At 45.6% G+C, this 13,931-nt stretch overlaps 1 protein-coding gene across 5 annotated transcripts in view; it reads right to left on the reverse strand.

Annotated features, from left to right (window-relative positions):
- EDC4 (enhancer of mRNA decapping 4) overlaps window positions 1-13,931 on the reverse strand; it is a 41,987-nt gene that overhangs the window by 6,153 nt on the left and 21,903 nt on the right. For 4 of the 5 annotated variants that reach the window (XM_080638207.1, XM_080638206.1, XM_080638210.1 and 1 more), the window contains 10 exons: window positions 12,768-12,856; window positions 11,807-11,960; window positions 10,638-11,101; window positions 8,748-8,849; window positions 7,076-7,228; window positions 5,819-5,855; window positions 4,658-4,838; window positions 1,950-2,105; window positions 1,132-1,247; window positions 297-462 (listed from right to left, as the gene is read on the reverse strand). In XM_080638207.1, coding sequence (XP_080494333.1) covers window positions 297-462; window positions 1,132-1,247; window positions 1,950-2,105; window positions 4,658-4,838; window positions 5,819-5,855; window positions 7,076-7,228; window positions 8,748-8,849; window positions 10,638-11,101; window positions 11,807-11,960; window positions 12,768-12,856 — 1,618 coding nt within the window. The remainder of the gene's footprint in view (window positions 1-296; window positions 463-1,131; window positions 1,248-1,949; window positions 2,106-4,657; window positions 4,839-5,818; window positions 5,856-7,075; window positions 7,229-8,747; window positions 8,850-10,637; window positions 11,102-11,806; window positions 11,961-12,767; window positions 12,857-13,931) is intronic. The other variant, XM_080638208.1, reaches the window with a different exon arrangement.

Raw genomic sequence — 13,931 nt, forward strand, 5'->3', positions numbered from 1 at the left:
CCCATCCTGACAGCTGGACTTTACTACTCAGTTGATGATGTCATAGATTCACATAATGAAGCCAAGTGTTTTACTGCATGGGCTATAAAGACCGGAAGTGAATCTCCGTCCCAATTGCACCACTCACAAAAATCTCCTCGCTTCCACTTCCCAAGTGTGAAATGGAACACACAGATGGGCTAAGAGGTTAAACAGTTACCAGTGAAACTCCGCAAGGCAAAGGCATAAGGCCAACTTGTCAGCCACTAATGCAACGATACTGTGCAGAGAAAACTCCGAGAAGGAAATCTACTCACATTCCTGTGTACCCTCTTTGAAGGTGTCATTAATCTGCTGGAACATGGACTGGCAGCTCTTCTCAAAGGCCGGCAACACGACATTCTGAAATGCTTCCCTGTAAGATGACTGGATTTGCCCCTGCAAGGTATCAGTCATTGTCCTCACAACAGCATCTGTAAGGTTCTTAAGAATCACACAGAAGAGATTCCAGAAAATTAATAGCAGTGTGCGGCAGACTAAACACTAGAGGTCTCTGTAATACACCCACACCATATAGGGACAGCCAAGCGTCATAAGTGTGTATTCCCTCAGCTCTTCCCACAGGCAGAATATCTGCTTGCTGAGGGGCTGCCTGAGAACATCACAATACCCCTGTAGTTCAGATGTACAGCAAGGGAAGGTGGCACAGTCAGACATAACTCCTTTCCCCTTCCCCTGCTTCCCTGCCACCAGCCACCATTCTCTGCAAGCTAAGGTAAATAACAAGCTTCTGCTTCCTACATAATGTAGAAATGGAGAACAGAGGGGAGAGCAGAAGAACCAGTCACTTCATATCACCACCTAGCTGATTGAGCTGGCCTTAGAAAGCACTGCTATAGTGAGAATCTCTAGTCTAGGAAAAAAAAAATAAACAGCTTGGTAAATGAAAGAAAGGGCTAATGAGGCAAAGCAGGGAGGGGAGTATAAATAAGCTTGCTCTTCTGATGAGACCAGGAAGGAACTTTGACCCGTGGCGGCTATACTGACCTTACCTGGAGATAGAGGTGAGGGGAAGAGGTATGAGGAGTTGCTACCCAGGCAGGTGACAACTACTCAGTGTTCCAGGAAAAGCTACACTCTGGTTCTCCTTACCTTTGATTTCACTAGCTTGGCGATATTTTCTTTCAGTGTTCCCTCAACAGTAGCGAACTTGGCAGCAATAGTGTTATTTAGCTGGCCAGCAATAGAGTCCATGCTCCTGGAAATGCCTAGACACAAACATGTCACAGTTGCAGCTTTAAGCCTAGAGTCACACTTCAAAACCCAGAAAAAAGAAAATAGAGTCAAACTGTTATTGGATATGACACAATGAGGGGCAATGGTCACAAGCTCTAGCTTGGGACGCTAAGGTTGGACATTAGGAGAGACTTTTTGCTAGGAAGGTGCTACAGCTCTGAGAATCAGAGAGCCTGTGAAATCTTCAACCATGAAGGTTTTCAAGACTTGCCCCAACAAAGTCACAGCTGACCTGATCTACAATAGTGGATAGCCCTGCTTCAAGCAGGACACTAATGGCTGCAGAAGGCTTTCCCTCCAGCTTTTCTTACATGGATGGTGCTAGAATGTGAAGGAACGGCAAAGACAAGTTAACTTTTCTCCAGTCAACTCCCAGCTTTTCCAAACTCATTACCCTCTTTTGCCTTCCTCCACTGAACAAACTCCAGAAGCTTTATGATTACAGTGGCAGGCCAGACCCCATTCCCTGGAAAGCCATCCCCCTCTGTCAGCCTCACATTCCTTCCAAAACGCAACTGCTCTTCTCACACAACAATGGGGCTCGCAACAGTCTGAAGTGCAGTGACTAGTCTTCATGTAACTTAACTTCTGCTTCATTTAATGCCAACACATACACAGCATGCTTAGAAACCCTAGGGGGCTTCCACCTTCAAAACCAAGGCAGCAAGACTCACACTGGGGTACGGTCTTCTTCATCTCCTCACGAACGGTCCTCTCCAGACGGTTACACACCATAGTGGAAAGGGATTGAGGGAGCTGCTGAGACAGATGCTCCTGGAGCTGCCCATTGCGCTGCTGTACTTCCGTCAGCAGTCGGTCTAGTCTCCTCTCTATTAAGAATGCATGTTAAGGAGCACAAACAACAGATTTCCTCTCTATTGTCAATACCCTTGTCCAGAGATGGATACTAGCCATACCTCCAGAGGCTCAGCAACAGCAAATTTACAGCTCTGGTGAAAGAGGGGTCTAATTAAATATTGCTCATTCCAATAAACAACAGCATGCTCTTAAATAAATTATCAGGGTGAGAGAATAGCTCTGGAAAGCATGACAGAAAAGGCAATACAAGAAGCTCAACAGCAGCGTTCCCTACGCACTGTGGGTTAATGTAGCTGCTCCTGTAGGCAGCTCAGTCCCCTGCAGCCACTCACTCACTCCTCTGCAGTAGGACGGGAGAGACTGCAGGAAGGGTAAAAGTAAGAAAGCTCATGGATTGAGATAAAGACAGTTCAATAGGTAAAGCAAAAGCCACACATGCAAGCCAAGCAAAACAATGAATTCATTTACTGCTACTCATCGCAGGCAGGCGTTCAGTCATCCAGCAGCGCTTCAACAGTGACTTGGGAAGACAAATTCAATCGGTCTCGTCTTCCTCCTCCTCCCTTCACACAGCTTTTACTCCTGAGCACCGCGTTGTAGGGTATGGGACATCTCTTTAGTCAGTTCGGGCCAGCCGTGCCTCCTCTCTACTTCTTATCCACCCCCAGCCCGCTCACTAGTGGAGCAACATGAGAAACAGAGGTCTTCAAAGGGATCAGCAATAGCCAAAATATCAGGGTGTTATCAATGTTGTTTTGGTCACAAATCCAAAACACACCATCAGAGGAGTTGCTATGAAGAAAATTAACTCCATCCCAGCCAGAGACAGGACAACCCAGATGGTAAGAAGTCCCATATGCATAAAAAGCAAATAGGTAAAAATGTTTCTACAGCATGGAATTGGTGGCCATGAGTGACATAGTGCACAGGAGCAATCCAGGCTTAATTACAGAATGGTTTGGGCTGGAAAGGACCTTAAGATCATCTACTTCCAACCCCCTGCCATGGGCAGGGGGCATCTCATACCAGACCATGTCACCCAAGGCTCTGTCCAACCTGGCCTTGAACACTGCCAGAGATGGAGCATTTACCACTTCTTTGGGCAGCCAGTTCCAGTACCTCACAACTCTCACAGTGAAGAACTTCTTTATATCCAATCTGAACTTCCCCATTTCAGTTTAAACCCATCATCCCTTGTTCTATAGCTACAGTCCCTGACAAAGAGTCCCTTCCTAGCATCCTTTTAGGCAGGCCCCCTTCAGATATTGGAAGGCTGCTATGAAGTCTCCATTCAGCTGTCTCTTCTCCAGGCTGAACAGCCCCAACTTGCTTAGTTCATCAATAATAAAAGCTAGTCATACCACATGAAGCAACCAAGCTCCCTGAAAGAGCCAACATACAAACACTGAGAGGTATGTGCATCTTATAAAACATGAAACAAGAAAAAAAACCCTAAAAACAACCCTCCAAAACAAACAGTGAAAAGAATTCAGCTGCTGACAGAATTCAGTGCAGTCAGGGAAAAAATATTCTGATACTACAGTATAACTCTAGACTCCCAACTTCAGTAGAAGGCTATCTGAATTACCTCTGAAAATATCAGCCTAATGGTTAAAAAGGAAAATTCAACACTAATTAATAGAAAACAGAAATCACTGTCATGCCATAGAAGTTAACAGTGGTTGCAGCCTGAAAACACGCTAGGGCTTCTTAGTATGTGGAACACAACCAAATTCAGTGTAGTACAAGATGCAGGAACCCACTATTCACCATACAACAAAAATAATTTGGTATCAGGTTTGAAAACACCAAAACACGGGTTCAAACTTAAACTGGGGAAGTTCAGATTGGATATAAAGAAGAAATTCTTTACTGAGAGGGTGGTGAGGCATTGGAATGGGTTGCCCAGGGAGGTTGTGAATGCTCCATCCTTGGCGGTGTTCAAGGCCAGGTTGGATGAGGCCTTGGGTGACATGGTTTAGTGTGGGGTGTCCCTGCCCATGGCGGGGGGGTTGGAACTAGATGATCTTAAGGTCCTTTCCAACCCTAACTATTCTATGATTCTATGATTCTATGAAAATAAAGTACTTTTCAGACAACACATAAGGGACCTGTGGACCACCAGAAATATACAGGGGTACAGACAAGATAATTCTCTATTCAGCTATGCTATTTCTGGTGCAAGTACTAACTTGCCTTAAGGAGAAAAAGAAGGAAAGGATCATCCCATAATTACTTTTGTGCAACTGGCCACTGCCTGACATACACTAACATATTACGTGCACCTCTAGTCTACTCCAGCTTTGCAGCACTTACAGTCCTAATGGTAACAAGAAGATTTAGTAGCATGGAGAAAGTGACAATTCTTCCCCATTCTGAGTTTCTTTCCCTTTGGAAGCGACTGAGAGGAACTGAAACAGTTACACTGCAGACAGGTAATTTTACTGCACTGATTACCCATTCTACCAAGATGCTTGAACTTTCTGAGCCTCCTTCATGCCTCTAGCCTGCCCCACAGGCTTCCACTTCTTATGTACAACCCAACATTTGCACAGAAGGATACGGCTCTGCTCTTGCTGGGAGTTAATCAGCCTCTCCATGTGGCCCATAAGGCTGCTCTGAATAGCACTGATGTGATCCATGACTCTTTGCACCAGCTCCATCTGGTTCTGACGCAGCCATGAGAGCTCCTGCTGTTGCCTCCTCAATATGCACATCACCTCCTCCTGGAACTCTGGTGTAATCTGTGTGAGAAGAGGACAAGGACTCATTTCTAACAGGATCAGAAGGCAGTCAAGCTTTCCACTAGCTAAGTCAACCCCTGTACCAAGGACTGAAGTGTAACACACAAAGCAGAAAACAGAAAGCAGTTTAATGCTCATTTCTAAGGCTTTTGTCCCAATAAATAAACTGATAAAGCAAGGTACACAAGGTCCCTGCATGGAATTCATAAATGGTTGCTTAGAATATCAACTGTTTAGATTCAAGACTTGCTTCAAACCTCTGGCAGCTAAAAGAAAACAGAAGAAAACAGATACTATTCACTTCTGGCCACATACTAAGAGCATGTTTAGGTTTCCTAATGTAAATCACGTCCTCAAATACTTAGGAAAGTGCTGTGCAATCAGTGTAAGTAGGAAGTTTCCTAGAGCACTTTTTCAGCTCTTTTGTTTATTTATGAATAACCAAACAACTAAGAGAAATACACATTTATAGTTTGTCTCTTCACATGCTCAAAACATCTAAAAGGAGGCACATGTACCAAGGGCAGTTTAGGAAGTGTACACAACTCACAGAATATTTTCTGCCAGATATGAGGGTATTATCAACAGGGATAAGAAATTCCAACAGGCCAGTCCCACTGTAAACCTTATTTTTCTGGGAACAGTTTATCCTGCTGCCAATGCATGTGAGTCATCTCAGCAAGGAAGAGGGAATGAGTGGGAGCGTCTTTGATTATATCGGGTATCTCTGTGTTCTCACAAGCTATGCAGAGGTGAGAAGGGAACCACCTGCCTGGATAGCACTGAGCAGCTCCTTCACCGCCCCAGAGAGCAGAGCAATGCCAAGTCCTGGCACAGCTCCATCTCAGCCTGCTGGAGCATAGCAGGGGCCCACAGGGCTTCAAGGAACTGGGATGAATTTTCTCTCAGGTCTCTAGTAGGACAGCAAACAGAGCTGAAGTATCAGGCCCTTGGGACAGACCAGAGCAGCTTTGACTCACCAGGCTGTTAGCTGATCTTGGCGACTGGTTCACATCCCTGGAAATAAAAAGAGAGAAAGTAGTAATACAATTACATCAATTAACTGCTCTTATTAGCCAAGTCTTCTGCCAACATAGGTCACACATTTTACAGTTGCTTTAGATTCTACACTCTAGCTTATAATTCTATACTTCTGTTTGCCCAGTATAACATGAAGAGTGAGGTGAAAGTGATGAAATCCTAGTCCTTACAGCACTGACACTTTATCATTTACACTGTTCACAGGCCCCGAAGTTCCCTATAGACTGGTCCCTTCGCAGGGAGGAGATTTAAACTAAGACTTAATGAAGATCGTTACAACATAAAATGCTTGCTGGCTTTTCAATTTTGCTGAAATTCAAAGCCAGGGAAGGCTTTGCCAAACAGCTTTTGAAGGTCTCCTGATATTTTCCAAATTAAAATCAAGTGGCCACTTGTTAAATATAGAATTAATGAGCTTCAAATCATCTAGAACGATTCTAGCTCTCCAGGAGAAGAAACCAGTGATGCACTCCAGCATATACAGCAGAATAAAGAAAAACACTAAACTAATCCACTAATATTGCATGTCTCCATCAAAGTCACACATCTATGAATATTCAAATGCTACCAGAAGCCAAGTAAACATTTGTTGTTCCCAGACAGCCTCCATTCAGAAACCTTAAAAAGGACTGAGGCAGGAAAAATGAAAGTCATTTCAGAGGCTGAGTTTCTGGGTGTCACAGCACAGGACCACAGCCAGAGATTTAATGCCATAGCCCATCTTTATTGTAATCTGCACAGCTAGACACCCACACCATGGAACACAATAAAAGGAGAGCACCCTGTGCTGCTTTCCTCACATTAATGCAGACACCTTGGTCCAAGGGCAGACTTTCCAGTCATCAATTTTCACTTACAAGACATTCATATGGGCATGTTAAGAAACACACTAAAGTAGCAAGCAGGTAACAAACAACAGATATTGCTGAACAAAGGCACTGTGCCAGCATTCAGAAGGCAATTAAAAGTGGAGGCCATGTTCAGGTATAGTCACACCCTGGGTGGTAGCCAGTGTCTGAATAACCAGCAATGCCTTCTGTGGGGTTACTGCCATTTGCAAAAAAGGGTGAGAGTTGGGAGCACTTGGCAATTCACTTCCCAGCCTCAGATCCTGGCCTTGCTGCTAATGGCTAATCAGGTTGTGGCCTTGCACAGCTGGTCCCACAGCCACATGTATACTGGCAAACCCAGTGTACCTGTCATCTTTCTTGCCCTTCCTCTTTAGCTTTGGGGAAGCTTGTGGGGATGTCTTGGCTTTCCAGTCCTTCACAGGCAGCCTCTGCGTAGGTGCTTTGGCACCAAATCCACCTGATGTAGAAGCCAAGCTTGCAACTTCATCATCATGGTCACTAGAAAGGAACAGCAGGAGAGAGAACTTCACTTGCAATACTTGACAGCATTAGCCTTCATTAATGGAAGGGGATTTACACTAAGCTCTTAATCCACATGCGGGCAGTCATGCAGCTAAGCAGCTCTCTACTATGATCTTTAACAAAAAGATCTCCACAGATCTCAGCATCTGCTGCTCTGTTCTGATTCAGGCCTGCTCAGGCTGAGCTCAAATGCTGCACAACAAGACTTTAATGTGCATTTGGGACAACTGTGGCTGAGGTAGTCTGGGGAAACAATGCCTGTTCTTACTGCATACACACAAAGATATGACACTGGCCGAGCACATAGCATATCTTTACAGACAGAAAGCACTTCACACAGCAAGCATTTCAGGAACAGAGGAGAATCAGGTTGAGCCTAGGAAGTACATGATCCTCAGTACCTTGGAGTCTTTCAGCTGCTGACCAGCCACACTCAATACAGGCTGGCTGGCAGTGTCAGTCTGAATTTCAGTGTGCCATATGAACAAACTCTCAGCTGTCAAACAGGGCTGAGCTTTCCAGGCACACATAAAGTGCCCATAGAGCTTTACAGTGACTCACGAGTGACAAAAGGTGTCAAAAGCAAGAAACTCCCCCCTCTACTCTGCTCTCATGAGACCTCACTTAGAGTACTGTGTTCAGGCCTGGGGCACCAAACATGAAAAGGATGTGGAGTAAGTCCAAAGGAGGCCATAAGATTATTCAAGGACTGGAGCACCTCTGCTACGGAGACAGGCTGAGAGCTGGGCTTGTTCATCCTGGAGAAAAGGCGGCTCCGGAGAGACCTTAGAACAGCAGAAGTGCCTAAAGGGGCTACAAGAAACCTGAAGAGGAGCTTTTGACAAAGACCTGTAGGGATAGGACAAGGGGGAATGGCTTTAACCTTTTAAAGCCTTTTTAATGGCTTTAAGAGGGGAGACTGAGAAAAGATATCAGGAAGAAGTTTTCCCCTGTGAGGGTGGTGAGACCCTGGCATAGGGTGCCCAGAAAAGCTGTGGCTGCCCCATCCCTGGCAGTGTTCAAGGCCAGGTTGGATGGGGCTTGGAGCAACCTGCTCTAGTGTACAGTGTCCTTGACTGTGGCAGGGGGGTGGAGCTGAATGAGCTTTAAGGTCCCTTCAAACCCAAACCATCCTATGATCCTATGAAACTAACTCCTGATACACCTTCACTATCTTATCTAGGGCACAGTATTCGGAAACTGATCCTTTAATACATCTTCACTAGTAATTAAACCAAGCTTGGTACATGCTTTTTGAAGCAGCACAGTCAAATCTTTCCCTGCAGAGAGTAAATTGGACAGTGCCCAGAGACTGATCCGGTGAGCAGCTGAAGTCATCAGAACATTACAGAAGCTGGACTGCATAGACACATGAAGTCAGGAAACAAAGCAAAGACATTCACCCCACACGTGAAGGCTCGCTGGGGACAGAAGCACAAATGCAGCCTGGACTGAGTCCATGCAGGGCGAGAGAGGGATCTAGGCACTCTGGTACCTTTGTTCTGCACTAGCATCCTGGCTGTCATGCTGCAGCAGGTGGTAGCTGTGTCGATGATAGGAAGAGCTCTTGTGCTTTTCTTCAACCACATCCCTCGGGCTAGAGGAATTAAAAAAAATACCATCATGAATGTCTCTTTCAGCTTGGATATTTGCTCACTCCACTTCTCATGAGAGATCATGATAGAAGGTCTAAACGAAACAAACCCCCACACCTATCTGCACAGATGTAGAAAGCAGCAGGTGCTGTGTACAGCCACTAAACACTCCAATTTCTCCAAGTGTTTTTCTGGGGGCCTTAAGAAGGGATAAGCAACTCAGCTACACTTCAGGCACTAACCAACAACAATCTCCTCACAGATGTTCACGCAAAACAGGTAAGCCACTACTCAAAGTGGGCAGTACAGTGCACTTCAGTGAACAGCATCATCTTGAATTTGTTTTTCCTCAGGGAATACTGATCTCTAGGACAAAAATCAGTGCTTCCCACTTCTTTCAAGTGTCTGAAGAAGTGTGTGAATTATATGGTTTAGCTTTACCAGACAGAAGAGAATTGCAGCAGTGATTCCAGTCTCAGTTTCATAAAGATTTTGCAAGCAAACAGCATGTTCCTTCTATGCTGTAAACTAGGTCTATGTGAATTCAATTGCAGGAAGATCTTTAGACAGAAGTGAGCAGTTGTTACTTTCACAAAGGTGGCTGCCTCATCTCTGGCACTGTTCAAGGTTGGATGGGGCTTGGAGCAACCTGGTCTAGTGGAAGGTGTCCCTGCCCATGGCAGGGGGTTGGAACTGGATGAACTTCAAGGTACTTTCTAACTCAAACCATTCTAGGGTTCATTCTATAATCCTGTGACTTTACTGAGCTAGAATGCCAAAACCAACCCCAACCAACCAACCAGAAATCCCTCAGATTCAGAGATATTCCGATATGAGGAGTCCTGAAAAATTCAAAGACAGACTGCAAACTTCTGTATTTTCTCAACTTTAAATTAAGAGCAAAAGCAAAAGCACCGTGTAGAGACACAGCTTCAGTGCCCTCCCCAGAGCTGTCAGAACTGTCTCCCAATGCAGAATACTCAAGTGTAGAGGCACAAAGCAAGACCTTTCTGATGCAAGGGAACAGTCCTGGATAGTTTGAGGGACAACACTGATGCTCTCAGCCTGCTAGTCCTGTTGAAGAGAGAGGTGTTTGCACACAGCCTTCACCTAGACACTCTGCAGATGCAGGTGCCCTTTGCTGCTCCCATCCCACTACAAGACAGGGACATGAATTCTGTGATGAATCCTAGCATCGCTCCAGTGTCATAGTTTGCTCCTGGTAAGCAGGCATATGTAATGATGCACCATTCTGCATGCCTGCTCCACAGAGACATTGCCATTCGTTTCTGACTTTTAAAGTACTTTATTTGTAACGCTAGCTGCACAAAGCCAATTCTAGAAGAGAGATGTACGATTAACCTATAATCAGACCTGGCAATCAATTATGTGCTAATTGATTCAACAAGAGCATGCACGAATGCATCACCTGGGGCAGAATTTCGCTTGTACTGGATTTAAAAAAAAAAAAAAAAAAAAAAAAAATCCCATCTCACATCTCTATTCCCAGGTGAACATGAAGGCCAATAAAGTAGACTTTCACCTTGTTAACAGAGTTCCTTTATGCTACAAGGGATATTGGAGAGGGCAAACTGTTAGAGCTTGCCTGGGAAGTTCAGGGCACAGCATACACAGACCAAGAACACAGGAAGATTGAATTATCAGATCCCCTAAGGAAAGGAGGGATGGAGAACAGCTCTGGATTAACTTCAACATAAGGGCTTTCACTAAGCGAGCAATTTGGCAAGTGCAAAGAAATTGCTCTAAGCAAGACAAACCCAAATGATTACCTGTCTGCCATGGTGTTCCGGGTTTCCCTGGTTATGTCAGGAGCTGCTGGCCATGGCTGACTCACAACGCTGTCGGAAGATGCATTTTCCTGAGTTAAAGCAGGCTCCAGTAGTGACGGAGCATTCAGCCTGTCCACCTCCACTGGAGGCATGTCCAGTGAGTGGTGGCTGTGCTCAGAATTGTGCCGGGTGCCTGGAGACAGCAAATGCAAGGCTGAGGCAGCGGATGCCATGCTGTCTGCGTGATGGCTGGAATCCAGCACCTCTGCAGGAAGCCCAGAGGGAGCTGCTGCAAAGCTACGTTGCAAGGTCTCAGAAGCAATCTCAGGAATATCCTGGGACATGACTGTGGAAGCAGAGGAAATGACGTCTGGCGAGCGTTCACGGGTGGGAGAAGCCTGAGGCATCACCAAGGGCTCCACCTCCTGCAGTTCCAGTGCTAGAGAAGGGTTTCCTGGCGAGACCTGAATACAAAAATCAAACAAGAGCCTTCAGGATAATGTGGAGACACCTCAAGACCCCTGGTGCCTTACAGCAACCACCCTTGGGAACAGCCAGATGTATCCTTTCCTCATGTGATCTCTGTGCTCCCACTCTGTTTGTCAGATGGAGAAAGGCCCCAAGACTTGTAACAGGATCTCAGATGGGCTAACAACCCACTTAACCCATGCTAGTTTGAACACACCTTCAAAAGAAAGTGGAACACTAGTTCTACTTCGCTGCTCTGCTCCAGGATCCCTTCTCTTTGCAGGGGAAAGTTAGTTTTAACAATGAGTATCTCCTGGACTAAACAGCTTATTTCAATTTCAAGCTTTGGTCATAACCTGTTTTGCATCATACCTGAAAAGAAAGATTTAGGAATAGGAAATGATTGTTTCAGACTTGTCAGGCCAACAAGGAGGAAGACAGTACTTTCCAGGTAGCACTGTCTCCTAACACAAAGACTGACCACATTCAACCATTGCAACAATGACAGCACAAGCTAGAGCTGTCTCTAGTTTTCAGAGAAATTCTGTTTTACATGAGGTCAAGGTCCATTAACACAGGTAAACCTGTGTTCCAGAGGGTAGCCACTGGCCCTCTTAATATTCAAGTCAGTTTAATTTCAGCTTGTATAGGCCCAGAGAGAGAGATCTCTTGTCCCACGAGAAGACTAAAGGGAGCCTTACTGGAAGAGGTGCCTTTGGTGTCAGCTTATCAGAAAGGCCTGTGATAAGAACTGAATGGCTCCTAGGACTAGTCTGGAGACCGCTGCTACCGCTACTCAGTGTGAGGCTGGTGTCCAGCTGCATCTTGGGGCTCACAGTTAAGTCTTCCGATGGCCTGAAGGAAACAGACACAAATAAATCAAGCAGGCCAACCTAATGGTACAGATCTGCATCAGACACTCAAGGTGAGGAAACAGAACCCACAAGTCAGTGGAGGAGCCCAACACAAACGCACTAGTGCTCTCCAAGCCCTTGCTCTTTCCACCATGGTCAGCTACTCCCTCTCAACTAGCACCTGCAACTCCCAGTGCCTGAGGAGATACTAGGTAGAAAGGTCAAAATAGACAAGCAAAACGAATGAAAAAAAAAAAAAAAAAAAAAAGAGGGAGAGGATTGCAATTTCTTAAATTTGAGGTGTCAGTAGAAGAAGAGACCAGATAGATATATCTTCAGTACCCATTGTATGGAGTTTAGGGAGAATCAGGACATTATTGGATATGACTTTGTCCTTTTCCCACCCCCAGAGGAGAAGTTTTCACCTGGTATTCAGCCCAATCCATTGCAACACTAGTAAGATTTTCCTAACAGCCCCAATTATCTCCCTGTCCTTGGTGGCTGCATGTGCTCTTACCTGTAAAGAACAGCCCTTTGGGAGAAGCATGTAAAGCAACAAAACTGAGATGCAATAAGAGAATCCTTCTGAGGCACAAATGAAACACTATTGTTGGTCCCTTGGATGACAACAGGCATGCTCCAAGCTGCACTAGAGATGCAAACAGTTGCCTATACAGGGACGCTGGGACCAAAGCCAGTTTCTAACTCAAGTTAGTCTCTTCTACAAGATGCACTACAGCTCTGTGCCACCCTGAAGGACTGTATCAGTTCACCTGCAGGTATATTATTTAATGCACATGCTATTTACCTGGGCATAGAGACATCTGTGACAGAAGTGCTACTCATGGCTGTGACTGAAGTCAGAGAACTGACACTGCTGCCTGGAGACACGGCAATCTAGAAGAGAACACAGCAGTAAGGGTGTGACAGAAGAGTTCAAGAGAACTTTGCCTGAGGGTGCTGGCTGCAGAACTCCTAGAGAGTCTTTGGTGAAGAGAGAATAGAAAAAAACAACATGTCAAGTGGTACTGCTAGAGTGCTCAGGTAGTGGTCAAAGGCAAGCACAATTACATGAACCACGACTGCTGTTACCGAGGAACTGCTCTGCCAAAAAGTGGCATTCTGTAGGGCTTTGCCCCAGATTCCCATTTTGCTCTTTGAGCCAAGGCTGCTCTGCCAAGGTCTAGTGAGGCCAGAGTCTGTACAGGGTTTAGGTCCTGCACTGCTGATACACTGAGGCAGAACACTCTCATCGTCTGTGAAGAGCACAGTGGGACATGCTGGCCTCAACTGCTGCTTCTGACTATCAAAACACATACAGAGAGCACACAAATACTCAGCTGGGAAAGCTGAAGTGGCCAAGCTTCTCAGGCTTTACAGCACTCATGGCAGAGAGCACAGATTGAGCAAAATTAAAGGCTGTGTCAACCCTACAGTGCTCCTGGGTGCTGTTGCCAGCCAGAAAAAGCCTGCCATGAAACAGGTAGCAGTGAAAAGCCAGGTTTAAACTGAACAGTTACACTGTCAAACTGAAGACTGAGCTGCTCCTTGCAGCAAAGACTATGTGCAATCATCACTCCAGCAACAACTTCTCTCCTCCCTTGGTACATCTTTGCATTGGGAAGGATACCCACCCACAGGCACAAAATTAACTCCTGCACTCAAACTTTGCCAGCAACAGCAAAACCTTTAAGAGAAGTTTAATTTATTCTTTAGTGCCTAAGTTGTCACCAGTGTGGTCTCTCATTAATCAGCTCAGCATGACTTCCCTTTCTACATATGTCCACGTGCCATGTGTCCTCATCCAGCCTCCTCAAGTACACGTTCCAGCTGTGGTGACAACCATGGTGTCCTCCCTTGGTGAAGGAAGCCCTGCCTTAGGATGTGCAGGCGGAGTGCTGCTCACAGGCACTCTCCTGCTTCCCTGTAAGAACCATATCAGCATAGCAAGTAACTACTGACAGTTAATTTC

The sequence above is a fragment of the Psittacula echo genome (genome assembly GCF_963264785.1).
Source record: "Psittacula echo genome assembly, chromosome: Z".
Classification (NCBI taxonomy): domain Eukaryota; kingdom Metazoa; phylum Chordata; class Aves; order Psittaciformes; family Psittacidae; genus Psittacula; species Psittacula echo.